This window comes from Lissotriton vulgaris, chromosome 1_1 (assembly GCF_964263255.1).
Source record: "Lissotriton vulgaris chromosome 1_1, aLisVul1.2, whole genome shotgun sequence".
In the NCBI taxonomy this organism is placed as follows: domain Eukaryota; kingdom Metazoa; phylum Chordata; class Amphibia; order Caudata; family Salamandridae; genus Lissotriton; species Lissotriton vulgaris.
In genome coordinates, this window is record NC_141685.1 from 154,093,934 (window position 1) to 154,108,049 (window position 14,116).

Genomic DNA, 14,116 nt, shown 5'->3' on the forward strand with positions numbered 1-14,116 from the left:
GTGGTGCGTGAACTTTAGAGCAGAGTCCACCCAAACTCCCAGGTTTTTGACACATTCCTTAGGCGTAGGGGGTGGGCCTAGCGCATCCGGCCACCAGCTGTCACCCCAGGACGAAGTGTTTTTGCCCAGGAGGAGAATCTCCGTTTTCCCGGCGTTTAATTGAAGAAAATTCGCCGTCATCCAGTTGGTGATGTCAGCAAGTTTCTGTTTAAAGTGTTGTGCTTCCAGACCACTGTTGTCATTAAGTGCCACCACCAACTGGGTATCGTCTGCATAAGATACCAGGGCAAGTCCATGTCTTCTAGCCACCTCTGCCAGGGAGCGGACATATACATTGAACAGGGTAGGGCTCAGGGATGAGCCTTGCGGCACTCCCTGTCCAATGTTATGTTCCTCAGAGATGTAAGGAGGGGTAGAGACTCTATAAGACCTGTTGAAAAGGAAGTCTCTAAACCAACCCAGAGCTGACCCTGTGATTCCAATTTCCTCCAATCTCGACAAGAGGACCTCGTGTGACACCGTGTCGAAGGCAGCACTAAGGTCCAACAGGACCAGTGCTGCTGTGCCTCCGGTGTCAAGGATGGTACGGAGGTCCTCTGAAACACTGAGCAAGGCGGTCTCGGTGCTATGACCAGCTCTAAACCCGTGTTGAGAGTCATCCAAGATGTTATTGGTGAGGAGGAAATCTGTCAGAATGTTGTTGACGTGTGCCTCGATAATTTTAGCAGGCCAGGGAAGCAGGGAGATAGGTCTAAAGTTCTCAGGAAGTGAGGGGTCTAGAGTGGTTTTTTTTAGAATGGGAGAAACCCAGGCCTGCTTCCACTTGGAGGGAACTTTAGCGGTCAGAAGGGACCGGTTGATGATTTCTCGGATGTGCTCAGTGATAGATTCATGGGCTTCACAGAAGGTATCCGGTTTAAGGGGATCTGCCGGAGAGCCTGATTTAATCTTTTTGCAGATTTTTTGGAAACTCTCTCGCTCAAGCGTGGGTAAAGAGGAGAGAGAGGGCCTAGTGGGATCAAAGATGGTCAATGGCTGCGGGCCTTTAGGAAAGGTGTCGTAGATTTTCATGATCTTGTTGGTGAAGAAGTTGGCCATATTATTACAGAGGTCAGGGGAAGTGATAGTGGTGTTGACAGTTTTCTTTGCGGTAAGATCTTTCAAAATTTTAAATACAGCTGAGGTCAGTATTGAAGAAGTTACGTGATGCTGACCTCACCCTTAGGGCTGACCAGTGCTAATTTGGTGTCAAAGTAATAGAGTACCCAGGGCATTTTGTGTCCGCTGCAGGCATCAAACCAAAGACTCATTGGTAAACACCCTTTATAATTTGTGCACCCCTTTGAACAAAGAAGAGTTTGTACACTTTCTGGCCATAGCTGAATTTTATCACAAGTTACTTTGCAGGGAAAACCTCTTGTTTGAGGTCTCTCCTCAAGAAGGGAGGCAAATTTGTTTGGTCCAGGGGCTGTGATGAAGAGTTTGAGTGCATTAAGAAACATCTGAATGAAGCACCTTGTCTAGGAAGTTTTAACCCCACAAAGGTATCTTATCTCATGACTGATGCCAGCTTGAAGGGGTTAGGAGCAGTTCTTTTGCAGATGCTTGATAGGGAGGATAAAGCCATTCTTTTAGTCTCTAGCCCTTGAGAGGTGCTGAATGCAACTGTTCTGTTGTAGAAAAAGAAGCTCTGGGTTCCCCTTTTTATACACACAAATCCTTTGTCTCTGAAGGCAGAGAGTTTCTGTACCTAGTCCAAACCAGTTCTGGGTGTATCCTGCCAGTGCACAACTTCTTCCTTTGTCAGGGTGGGCCAGGGTTACCAGACGCACCACAGGAGGTGGAGCCAGCATTGTGGAAGGCAGGCACAGCCTTATTTAGGGCCAGGTGCTACTCCTCCCACCACCATTCCCAATGCAGATACGTCTATTCAGCCTTGTGCTGACTCACCCTGTCTCCTGGAGCCACCCCAGCCCCTTTCACTCACAAACCAGACATGGAATACACAACCTAGCAGGGGCAGGCTTGGATGGTTAGGCCTAAGACTCACTTTTAAAAAGCTGCTTCTGTGGGTGGCACAATCAGTGCTGCAAGCTTACCAGCAGCATTTGACTTGCAGGCCCTGGGCACACGTAGTGTACTGTACTAGGGACTGATGCGTAAATCAAATAAGCCAATCATGGAGTCACTAATCCATTACATCAATTTAACAAAGGGAGCACTTGCACTGTGGCACTGAATAGCAGTGGCACAGTGCCCAAAGCATCTAACCAGCAAAAACATATCAAAAACAGAAGAGACAACAGCGGAAAATGGAAGGGAGACTCACGTCAATGGTACCAGGTCTAACAGTGAGCAGTATTGAGAACTGGAAAAAGAGAAAGAGGTGATAAAAAAGAAAGATCTTGTATGATAAAAGGAGGGCTGTGAAGAGAACAAGTGGTCAAGATCAAGTCTCCCAGATCCAAATTCTGTTTAAGGATATCAAGGTTCTCAAAAATGCAATAAAGACGAGTGACCATAGAATTTGGAATTTAAGTTGAGTGGTGAAGTGTCAGGCTAGTGCTAGTTTTGATACTAGCACCGCAACTGGTGGGCCTGATTCAGGCTCTGAGGTGGAAGATCCTTTTGCACGAGAAAGGGGCTCTGGGCCACTTCGCTTGAAATGTATTCCCCGACGTTTGTACAATTGTGTTTCTTAAAGTGAGCTCTTTCCCATTTCCCATGCTCCCCTGTTTTCTCTTTGCCTATAAAATCGCTTTGTTGAGTTCTTCAAAGATCGTAACTGCATTCTCTATTATGTTCTTTGTATCCTTTGCATTCATAATTAAGTTTCCTTTTATTTTCTTTAAGTTTAGAATGTGTTAGGGGGGAGAAGGTGTGTCGTCCTGTGTCATGATATGGTATGTTATGTTATATGGGGATTTCTAGAGCGCAGGCACATCGCCAGGTTTCTTGGCACTGTGAGAGTGAATAGATGAGTGCAGTTGTGGGCCTGAGATAGCTAGTTGTAGGCCGTAGTGAAGAGCCAGGTCTTTAGCTGTTTTATGAATCGCAGATAGTCTCCTTCAAGCCTGAGGTGAGCAGGTAAAGCATTCCAGATCATGGGACCCAGGAAAGAGAACCGAGTCCCGCCAACGCGTTTGCGACGGATTCTGGGCACCGTCAGGAGGTTCTGGTGCGAGGACCTCAAAGTCCGCTTAGGTAGATGTTTATTGATCAAAGAGATGATGAATCTTGGGCCGGTGTCTTGAATAGCTTTGAAGAGTGTACAACCAGCTTTGAACAAGGCTCGTTGCTCCACTGGGAGCCAGTGGAGGTCTCTAAGCTGGGGGGTGATATGGCAACGCCTGTCCTTAAGATAGATGATCCTCGCCGCTTGATTTTGTATCATCTGCAAGCGGTGTCTGGAATTGTGGGAGTCCAATGTAGAGGACATTCCCATAATCAATTTTAGAAAGGATTAGGGCTATGGCGATTTGGGTGATGGCTTTCTTACTAAAGAAGCACAGTTTGCGCAATTGGACAAAGCATGCCGATGTCACTGAGCCAATTTGGGTGCTCATAGAGAGGTTGGCATCAATATGAAGAGCAAGACTTTTTATAGCAGATTTAGGGATGGGAGCCTCTCCTAGACCGAGGGGCCAATAGGAGGGGGTCCAGTAGTCAGGTTTGCTGTGGGGAACGATGATCTCAGTTTTTTCTGAGTTCAGCTTTAGTTGATTTTCATTCATCCATGCTTTGACATAGAGCATTGACCTCTTGAAAAAATCCTTAGATTCTACAGAGTTGTCAATCAATCAACGATTTGTATCAATCAACAATTTGTATAGCGCTCTACTCACCCCAAAGGGTCTCAAGGCGCTGGGGGGAGGGGTCCGTTACTGCTCGAAAAGCCAGGTCTTGAGGTGCTTCCTGAAGGAGAGGTGGTCCTGGGTCAGCCGTAGGTGGATGGGGAGGGAGTTCCATGTTTTGGCCGCCAGGTAGGAGAAGGATCTTCCTCCAGCGGTGGCTCTGCGAATGCGTGGTATGGCGGCGAGGGCGTGGCTGGCCGATCGTAGCTGGCGGGTGGGTGTGTAGAAAGTGAGGCGGTTGTTGAGGTACTTTGGGCCCATGTCGTGGAGAGCCTTGTGTGCGTGGGTGAGGAGTCTGAACGTGATCCTCTTGTTGACGGGGAGCCAGTGCAGGTCTCTCAGGTGAGTCGAGATGTGGCTGTGGCGAGGCATGTCCAGGATGAGTCGTGCGGAGGCGTTCTGTATGCGCTGGAGTCTTTTCTGTAGTTTGGCAGTGGTTCCCGCGTAGAAGGTGTTCCCGTAGTCCAGTCGGCTGGTGACGAGTGCCTGGGTGTCTTCCTGGTTTCGGTGGGGATCCATCGGAAGATCTTGCGGAGCATGCGCAAGGTGTTGAAGCACGATGATGATACGGCGTTGACTTGTCTGGTCATCGAGAGGGAGGAGTCCAGAATGAAGCCCAGGTTTTGTGGGTGGTCTGTTGGCTTGGGGGTGGTGCCCAGGGCAGGGGGCCACCAGGAGTCGTCCCAGGCGGCGGGCGATGATCCCAGGATGAGGACTTCTGTCTTGTCAGAGTTCAGTTTCAGGCGGCTGTTCTTCATCCACTCGGCGACGTCTTTCATCCCTTCGTGAAGGCTGGCGGTAGCGGGGTCGTTGGTGAGGGAGAGGATCAGCTGGGTGTCGTCGGCGTAGGAGATGATGTTGAGGTTGTGTTGGCGTGCGATGGCTGCGAGGGGGCTCATGTAGACGTTGAAGAGGGTGGGGCTGAGTGAGGATCCTTGTGGTACACCGCAGATGACTTCGGTGGCCTCGGATCTGAACGGGGGGAGGCGGACTCTCTGGGTTCTTCCGGCGAGGAACGAGATGATCCACTCCAGAGCCTTCCCTTGGATTCCGATGTTGCTGAGGTGCTGTACTAGGGTGCGGTGGCAGACAGTGTCGAACGCCGCAGATAGGTCCAGGAGGATGAGGGCCGCTGTTTCCTCGCTGTTGAGCAGGGATCTGATGTCGTCGGTGGCTGCGATGAGGGCAGTCTTGGTGCTGTGGTTGGCTCGGAAGCCGGACTGCGAAGGGTCGAGGGATCCGTTTGTCTCGAGGAAGGCGGCGAGCTGTCTGTTGACGATCTTCTCGATGACTTTGGCAGGAAAAGGGAGGTGCGACATGGGGCGGAATTCTTGAGGTCGCGGGGTCCGCTGTCGGTTTCTTCAGGAGGGCGCTGAGCTCGGCGTGCTTCCAGCTCTCCGGGAAGGTGGCGGTGTTGAAGGAGATGTTTATGATGTCCCGGAGTTGGGGTGCGATGATGGAGTCGGCTTTGTTGAAGACGTGGTGGGGGCTGGCGTCGGTTGGTGAACCAGAGTGGATTGTGTTCATCGTGAGGGTGGTGTCTTCGGTGCTGACCGGGGTCCAGTTGCAGAGGGTGGTGGTGGGGGGTGTTGGTTTGGTGGTTGGGTGCGTGGTCTGTGCGCCGAAGCTGTTGTGTATGCTGGCGATCTTGCGGTGGAAGAAGGTGGCGAGTGAGTCGCAGAGGTCTTGCGAGGGTGTGATGTCGTTGTTTCCGGCATTGGGGTTGGAGAACTCTTTGACGATGCTGAAGAGTTCCTTGCTGTTGTGGGTGTTGTTGTCCAGTCGTTCTTTGAATGTTGTCCTTTTGGTGGTGCGGATCAGCTGGTGGTGTTTGCGGGTGGCGTTCTTGAGGGCAGTCATATTTTTTGTGGTCTGGTCGTGGCGTAGGAGATGATGTTGAGGTTGTGTTGGCGTGCGATGGCTGCGAGGGGGCTCATGTAGACGTTGAAGAGGGTGGGGCTGAGTGAGGATCCTTGTGGTACACCGCAGATGACTTCGGTGGCCTCGGATCTGAACGGGGGGAGGCGGACTCTCTGGGTTCTTCCGGCGAGGAACGAGATGATCCACTCCAGAGCCTTCCCTTGGATTCCGATGTTGCTGAGGTGCTGTACTAGGGTGCGGTGGCAGACAGTGTCGAACGCCGCAGATAGGTCCAGGAGGATGAGGGCCACTGTTTCCTCGCTGTCGAGCAGGGATCTGATCTCGTCGGTGGCTGCGATGAGGGCGGTCTTGGTGCTGTGGTTGGCTCGGAAGCCGGACTGCAAAGGGTCGAGGGATCCGTTTGTCTCGAGGAAGGCGGCGAGCTGTCTGTTGACGATCTTCTCGATGACTTTGGTCTGTAGTTCTCCAATTTATTGGGGTCTATGCCTTGCTTTTTCTGAAGTGGACCGACCACTGCTTCTTTAAAAGTAAGTGGAACAATGCCAAGGGACAGTGAATGGTTCAGTAGTTTAAGAAAGATATCTGGGAAGGACCGATAGATTGCTTTGGAGACATAGATGGGGCAATCCTCCTTAGGTGAGCTTGATTTGCTCTTAGCTACAAGGTCCAGGAAACATTTCTTGTCCCTTAAGGGAAGGGAGTTGAGAACACAAGGATTGGAAGTCTCCCTGTTGTTTCGCGGGTCACAGTTAGTGGGAGCAATGGAATTTAGAATTTTCTTTATTTTGTCTAAGAAAAAGTAGTTCAGGTCATCGCAAAGTACCTGACTAGGCACAAACGATGGAGTGACATGGCTGGGTTTAGAGAGTTCTTTTACTATCTTGAAGATTTCTTTTGAGCCATTGTTGGAGTCGAGTACCCAGATCATAAAGTAGGCTCTCTTGGGCTCCAGTATAGCTGCCTTATACTGATGAAGAATGGTGGTGTAATCAAGTTTATCTTGTGCTTTGTAGGTTTTCCTCCACTTCCGCTCGGCTTGGTGTACTTGGAGTTTAATGTTTTTTAGATCTTTGTTAAACCATTTGGCGGCTTCATGCTGCCTAGGGCGGTAGGTTTTGGTCTGTAGAGGTGCATGGAGATCGAAGGCCTTCCTTTGCCAATCGGTAATCTCACTCTCCCAGTTATCAGGATTGCCTTCTGGTACCAGCTGCTCCCTAGACAGAGTTTCTACTAGTTTATCCCACAACCCGATTCCAGTTTCTAAAAGTGCTTTTTGAGTGTGAGGGATTAGAGTTCATTGGGGGGGAAGCAGATTAAAACTGATGATATAGTGATCAGACCAAGCGCAGGGTAGTACTGCCAGGTTAGTCAAGTTAACATTGATTGACCTCACTTGATCAAGGGTGTGGCCCTTAATGTGCGTAGGGGTATCAATGTGTTGAGTAAGGTTTAGACAGGCAAGGGACTCAGAGAGCTCTCTGGAAGATTTTCCATCGTCAGTCTCATTGGCCCAGTAGTTCAGCTCACCGATAATCATTACTTTGTCATAGTCAGTGATAAAAGATACAATGTGATTAGCAAGGGTCTTGGGGAAGTCAGGCATTGTTGTGGGGGGCTGTATAATATCAGAAAAATAAGCGTGCTACTGTATAAAATAAATGTAATTGCAAGAGAGTCACTTGTAGCAAACAAGGGTTCCCTGTAATCAATATAGTAGTAACCCCTATGTCAGGGAAAAAGCACTGTGTAGGTATCAACCCAGGCGGTAATAAACGAGACTTGCCCACATAATATTGATAGGACGCAACAACCCACTTCCGTAGCAAAAGACAGTTTCTTTTATTAAGACAAAATTCATTAAAAAAACCACAATGACAATAATTTTTTTTAAAGAAAGTCAGTAAAAACATGCAATACATATAAGCAATTAAATGAAATACAATACAAAAGGTAATCCACAACAATCACAATTTCATAAAAGCATAGTGTTAATTCCTGAGTCAAACATAAATAGGTAAGTTGTTGACGCGCGTTTCGGCGACCAGCGCCTTCTTCAAGACAAACAAAACTCTCAGGTTCCTAGGTAAAAAAACATAATTACTAATCCAAAAATACAATCATTTATCTCATAAAAATAGACAACAACTTTATATTGTCAATCAATACATTGATCAAAGCAAACACCATAATGTAACATCTCATATTAACTGTCAAAACAACACAAACGGAAGTGGGAGACAGGTTTGTGCGAGCCTGAGGAATAAGCAAGTAACAACCAAGATGGCAGAAGTATGATTAATTGCAAGAGAGTCTACTGATGGAATTACCCGGTGAGACAGAGCAGAGGGGGTAAGTTCTTTTTTCATAATTGCAGCCACTCTTCCCCCTCTCTTCCCTAGCGGCCTGTCTGTACGTAGGATATAGTAATTGTCGGGAGGGCTGCCAGGATGTCAGGTGACGACTCCTCTGTGAACCAAGTCTCAATAAGTAGCAGGCAATCCGGTGCTTTCGTGTCTAAGGTATTACAAATTTCTAACTGGTGTTTGACCATGGAACGTGTATTAAGGTACATGATAGTGAGGTCTTTAACCAGCCTCAGTCTTTGCCTAATGGGGATGACATCAGACGACTCACAGATCATACACCCGGGGGTTGGATATCGTCAGCAGTCAGGGGCTTAGAGTTTAAAAGCCCAAAGGACTGTAGCTTTTGCCATACATGATCCTCAATCGTATAAAGTTCCTTGGGTGCCATATGTGGAGACTGGCTATAAAATTGATGTATTTTTGGGCAGGGTGGCATGCCCCGTGTCCCGTACCGGCGCGGACGGGCACAGACTGGCTTGCCTTTGGGGAGCCCACCGCGCCCGTCCGCTCCGCGTCCGCCCCAGCTTTGACTAAAAAGGCTGGCCGGCGCGGGAAGAGTGCCCGAGCTCCACCCACCAGGCCGGAAGTAAGAGCTAGCAGGCGGTGTGTCCGCCTCCCTTTGAGCAAAAATGCCAAGCCGCGTCAGACCGGAGAGGTGGAGACAGGAGATCAAGGCAGTGGAGTCAACGTGTAAATAACAATGTGCAAAATGCAAACGAAATAAAAACACATCAATCAGCAAAATAAATAAAGGTTCTTGGCAGCCATTGCAAGATGAAATTAAGGCAGGCAGTAAGAATAATGCCGGTTCAGAACATAGGTTAAAAAGATTAAAAACTGTCTTCTAGCGCAGCAGCACTCGGTACTCACGTTTCTAAGCGCGTCTGCCTCAGGTTTGACTAAAAAGGCTGGCGCGGGAAGGGTGCCAGAGCTCCGCCCACCAGGGCGGAATGTGGGGATGGTTGCTAGGCCGTGGGCTGGAATAGAGACATTTGTCAGTCGGTCTTAGCTTGATGATGGATGAGGTCTCTGTAGCTGTGATGCTTGATTAAACATTTCTTGACCCCGTATGATCTACTGTGCTTTCTGGAGGGACACACTTCCACAGACATCCATGTTAAATCTAGCAGCGCACAACCCACTGAGCAATTCTTGCAGGTGTGATACTTGATGGCAAAGGTTTATTGTCAGTGGTTTATGTCATAACGCCTAAAACATTGATATTTACAGCACATAATAAAACAATCACAATTCTTGTTCATTTAAAATGACTTAAGCACAGTTCATATAAATACTACACTTTGCGCATAATCCATGATCTGACGTAAAATGCTAGTGCAAATGGATGACGTACATCACTATTAAAACCAATCAATTAGATAGCGCGGTCATTAGATCTTACAAAGCGTACCAGCTAACAAGCGCGTACCTAGGTGCAGATACCAGCACCTCCGTCTGCTTGTTGCCTACTCAGAGCAAGTAAACCCCTAGCAAGCCTAACAGCTGTTTTATAAACATCAGAAATAAAAGAAGAGCACAAGCCTGCTGCGCAGACGTTACCTAATGTGTTAAAAAAATGAGCATTGACCAAATAATTACAGTTTTGCTGACAGCCCGATGGAAATCAAACCCTCAGATATGGGCCATAGCCAGCCAACACCTAAGCGAACATTTTGTAAAGTGCAGGTACAAGTAGAAATGTGCAACAATACTTCTGGATGCTCTGTCCAGTCAATAAGGTTCTCCAGGTTGTCCATTGCGCCCTAGTGCCTTAAATGCCAGAGTCGAGCCACACTCCATTTTATGAGGGCAGATATATCAAAGGACGACCACAGCCCCCAGAGACAAAGGGAAAATGGCAAAACCATCACTACAGTTGGTTTATGGTTTGAACCCACTTCCTACGCTGCTGTCTTTAGCAGGTCTGCATATACGAAGCAACTGCCTTACGATAAGTTCTATAACATAAGAGAAGTACCGCACTGCAGCATCTCAGATTACGTGTTAGAAAAAGTGAACGTGGGTTGTATCTTTGTATTTTAAGCGACATATCACGGAGCAGCATAAAATGCATAAATGACTCGGGCCCCCTTATGTACGGGGACATGTGTCCGGTCCGCCTCCAGGCATTCTCTATAAGTACTAAATGACTGATATCGTTGAATATTATATTATATGAATCAACGTTTGTTTGCCTGATCTGCACTTATCATGTAAAGGATGGGCCTTACAGTGAACCCCTCATTCTGTTTTACACAAAAGCCCCAGAAGGAGCTGCATCTTACAGACTTTATCTACTTTAGGAAGAACGAAAGACTTGCCTATTAAAGTTGTCTTTCAGGACCAGAACCGAGCGCTGTAAGTTGCACTAGTTTCAGGGAGATGGACAGATGTTATGGCCATAGGAAACCCCACTCAACTCACAATAATGTTCCAATCTTCCAGGTTAGAAGAAACCAGAATTTCTTGAACCAAGGGAGCTTTTGAAAGTGTCAAAGGTGACTTATGAACAGCGAAGGTAAGACAAGTGTTGGTATTTGAGATGATCTTAAGTGAATAGGAAAGGAACGAGAAGAAGTGTGTGAATGGAGTTACTTTTGTTGTATACTTCGTAAAGAGTTACTGGACATTTTGCAGACCAGCCTGATTTATCTCTTTTTCTAAAATCTATTGTTGTTTAAATGAAATCTTGACCATCTTGTCTATCTTTAGCTATACCGCCAAGCACTTGTGTTCTCCGTGAGCACCCTTACTTTGCTAAGTTACTCTGTAAATACTGGTAAATCACCTCCTTTTCAGACATCAATAAGATGTCACCTGATCAACAGAATTTTTTGTTAAATATCTGTGTATGATGAAATATTCCTTGCTAAGTTTCAAAAGCAGTAAAGAAGAAGGGGGAGATTTACTAACATTTTGTACCGTGTTTTCGTCACAAAAGTGGCACAAAACAGCGCAAAATCATATTTTCCTAATTTACTATCAAACAAATAATGTAAAATGAATGTGAAGCAGCGCATAGCACTGCGTCACATTACTTTGCGCCATGGGGGCCTGGCAAGGGTGGTGCATGGGTGTTCCCGTGTAACAACCCAAGGTATCTCACGCTAAACCCAATTTACCAAATACAGTAGAATGGGTTTAGCATGAGAAAACTGCACCCTTTTTAACTAGGTGCATGGAAGGAGAAATGCTTTCATTTCTCCTTCCTTTTCTAACTTTGCATGCGTGCTGCAATATGAAACACGCATACAAAATGGGAAAAGCTTTCCCTTGTGTCTAGGCATCGTATCTTGTACAGGAAGTGTGTCTTTCCTGTACAAAACCTATGCTGCACTCACACACACAACCTAGTGCTCTGGTGCTAAGGTGTATGCATGGCGCAGGGCTGCTGTAATCAGTGCCGGCGCATGGGAATGGGAAGGAGAGAGCCATATCTTTGTAAATATGGTGCTCTCCTGCTCCCTCCCTGTCGTGCAACGCAGCGCAGCCTCGCGCGCAGGGGGGAGGGGGGACTGCGCTGCAATGCGTGGAGATTTGGTCAATCTCCTCCGATATTTCTTTTACAACCAGTTAAACATTGTGAATTCTCATTCCATTATGTTTCAATTTAGTAATGTTAAATATCTTTACATCCAGCAGAAAACAAGCCTTGAATGTATGAAATGAACATCAATAAAGAAGCTAATGCTGTAAATCTTTAATAATAGCAGAAATAATCAGCTACAGTATTCAGCAAAACATCAGCGCAGTCGGCGACAGATGAACCTGCACATAAACAGACAGATCCCGGATGAAGCATCAAGTGCAGTTCAGTGATTGTAAGAGGCTGAGCTGTGCAGCTCCACGCCACAAGACAAAGAAATGACCTCTACAAAATTAAGGAAACAACAATAACCAACCACCTCCTGTATAAACAGTGTCCAACACCAGCTTTGATCATGGGATCGGTATGATTTGATTACTACAGTACTCTGTTTTCTAATATAATGACAAGCCATCATTCTAGGTGAATTGTAAACTCTTTCTGGATAACTCACAACAGCCAGAGAAAAGCACAACAGAGCGGAGCCAGACAACTACAATACAACAGACTGTCCTAATTTGCACCGGCCAAAAGGAAGATACATTTTTACCCGCAAGCGTGCAATCTAAAGGCACAATCGCCTAGAAAGACACCTTCTCCATCTTAGGAGTGTGGCAAATGTTTGGTGGCTATTGCATTTTATTGTTTTATTGTTAAATCAAAACCTATAAAATATTGCACACATAAAAAGTGTCTGTGAAAAACACAAGTGCTTTATCAGCCATGTTGGCCCAACAGGAAATACAGTCAAGGGATGTAGACAAATATATACCTGATCCACAGCCACTAACCAAGAAAGAAGAATCATACACATGCAGCGAGAGCTTTATTTTGTCATCACTACTCAAGCTTCATCAGCACACGTACACAGGGGAAAAACCATTCAAGTGCAGTGAATGTGTGAAGAGCTTTAGCGAGTTATCACACCTTCGAAGTCATCAGCGAACACACACGGGGGAAAAACCATTCAAGTGCACTGAATGTGCAAAGTGCTTTAGTGAGTTATCAAGCTTTCAAAGACATCAGCGAACACACACTGGGGAAAAGCCATATAAATGCAGTGAATGTGTGAAGAGCTTTAGTCGATTATCAGTGCTTCAAAGCCATCAGCGAATACACACGGGGGAAAAACCATACAAGTGCACTGAATGTGAAAAGTGCTTTAGAGAGTTATCACACCTTCAAAGTCATCAGCGAACACACACAGGGGAAAAGCCATACCATTGCAATGAATGTGTGAAGAGCTTTAGTCAGTTATCAAGCCTTAAAAGTCATCAGCAAACTCACACAGGAGAAAAGCCATTCAGGTGCTGTGAATGTGTAAAGAGCTTTAGTCGGTTAACACAACTTCAGAGTCATCAGCAAACACACACGGGGGAAAAGCCATTTAAATGCAGTGAATGTGTAAAGAGCTTTAGTCGATTATCACTGCTTCAAAGCCATCAGCGAATACACACGGGGGAAAAACAATACAAGTGCACTGAATGTGCAAAGTGCTTTAGAAAGTTATCACACCTTCAAAGTCATCAGCGAATACACACAGGGGAAAACCCATTCAAGTGCACTGAATGTGCAAAGTGCTTTAGTGAGTTATCACACCTTCGAAGACATCAGCGAACACACACTGGGGAAAAACCATTTAAATGCAGTGAATGTGTGAAGAGCTATAGTCGATTATCAGACCTACAAAGTCATCAGCGAACACACACAGGGGAAAAACCCTATCATTGTAGTGAATGTGACAGTAGTTTTCGTGTCTCTTCAGCATTAAGGAATCATCAGCGAACTCACACAGGAGAAAAACCATTCAAGTGCAATGAATGTGGGAAGAGCGTTAGTCTATTATCAGGCCTACAAAGACATCAGCGAACACACACAGGGGAAAAGCCATACCATTGCAATAAATGTGTGAAGAGCTTTAGTCTGTTATCAAACCTTCAAAGACACCAGCGAAGACACACAGGGGAAAAGCCATTCAAGTGCAGTGAATGTGCAAAATGCTTTAGTCGCTTATCCAACCTCCAAACACATCAGCGAATACACACAGGGGAAATACCATTCAAGTGCAGTTAATATGCAAAGTGCTTTAGTCAGTTATCAAAACTTCAAACACATAATTGAACACACACAGGGGAAAAAAAATTCAAGTGCGCTGAATGTGCAAAGTGCTTAAGTCATTTATTAAGCCTACAAAGTCATCAGCGAACACACATGGGGAAAAACCATACCAGTGCAGTGAATGTGCAAAGTGCTTTAGTCGCTTATCAAACCTTCAAACACATCAGCGAATACACACAGGGGAAGCACCATTCAAGTGCAGTGAATGTGCAAAGGGCTTTAGTCAGTTATCACAACTTCATACACATAATCGAACACACACAGGGGAAAATCAAATTCAAGTGCGCTGAATGTGCAAAGTGCTTTAGTCA

General features: G+C 46.3%; 1 protein-coding gene across 1 annotated transcript; it reads left to right on the forward strand.

The window, feature by feature from the left end:
- The first annotated feature begins 12,393 nt into the window (after positions 1 to 12,393).
- On the forward strand, positions 12,394 to 13,760 carry LOC147737909 (uncharacterized). Its single transcript, XM_086924993.1, has 2 exons — positions 12,394 to 13,264; positions 13,631 to 13,760. The coding sequence occupies exons 1-2, from the start codon at positions 12,411 to 12,413 to the stop codon at positions 13,758 to 13,760; spliced, it is 984 nt and encodes a 327-aa protein (XP_086781119.1). The 5' UTR covers positions 12,394 to 12,410.
- Positions 13,761 to 14,116: the final 356 nt, after the last annotated feature.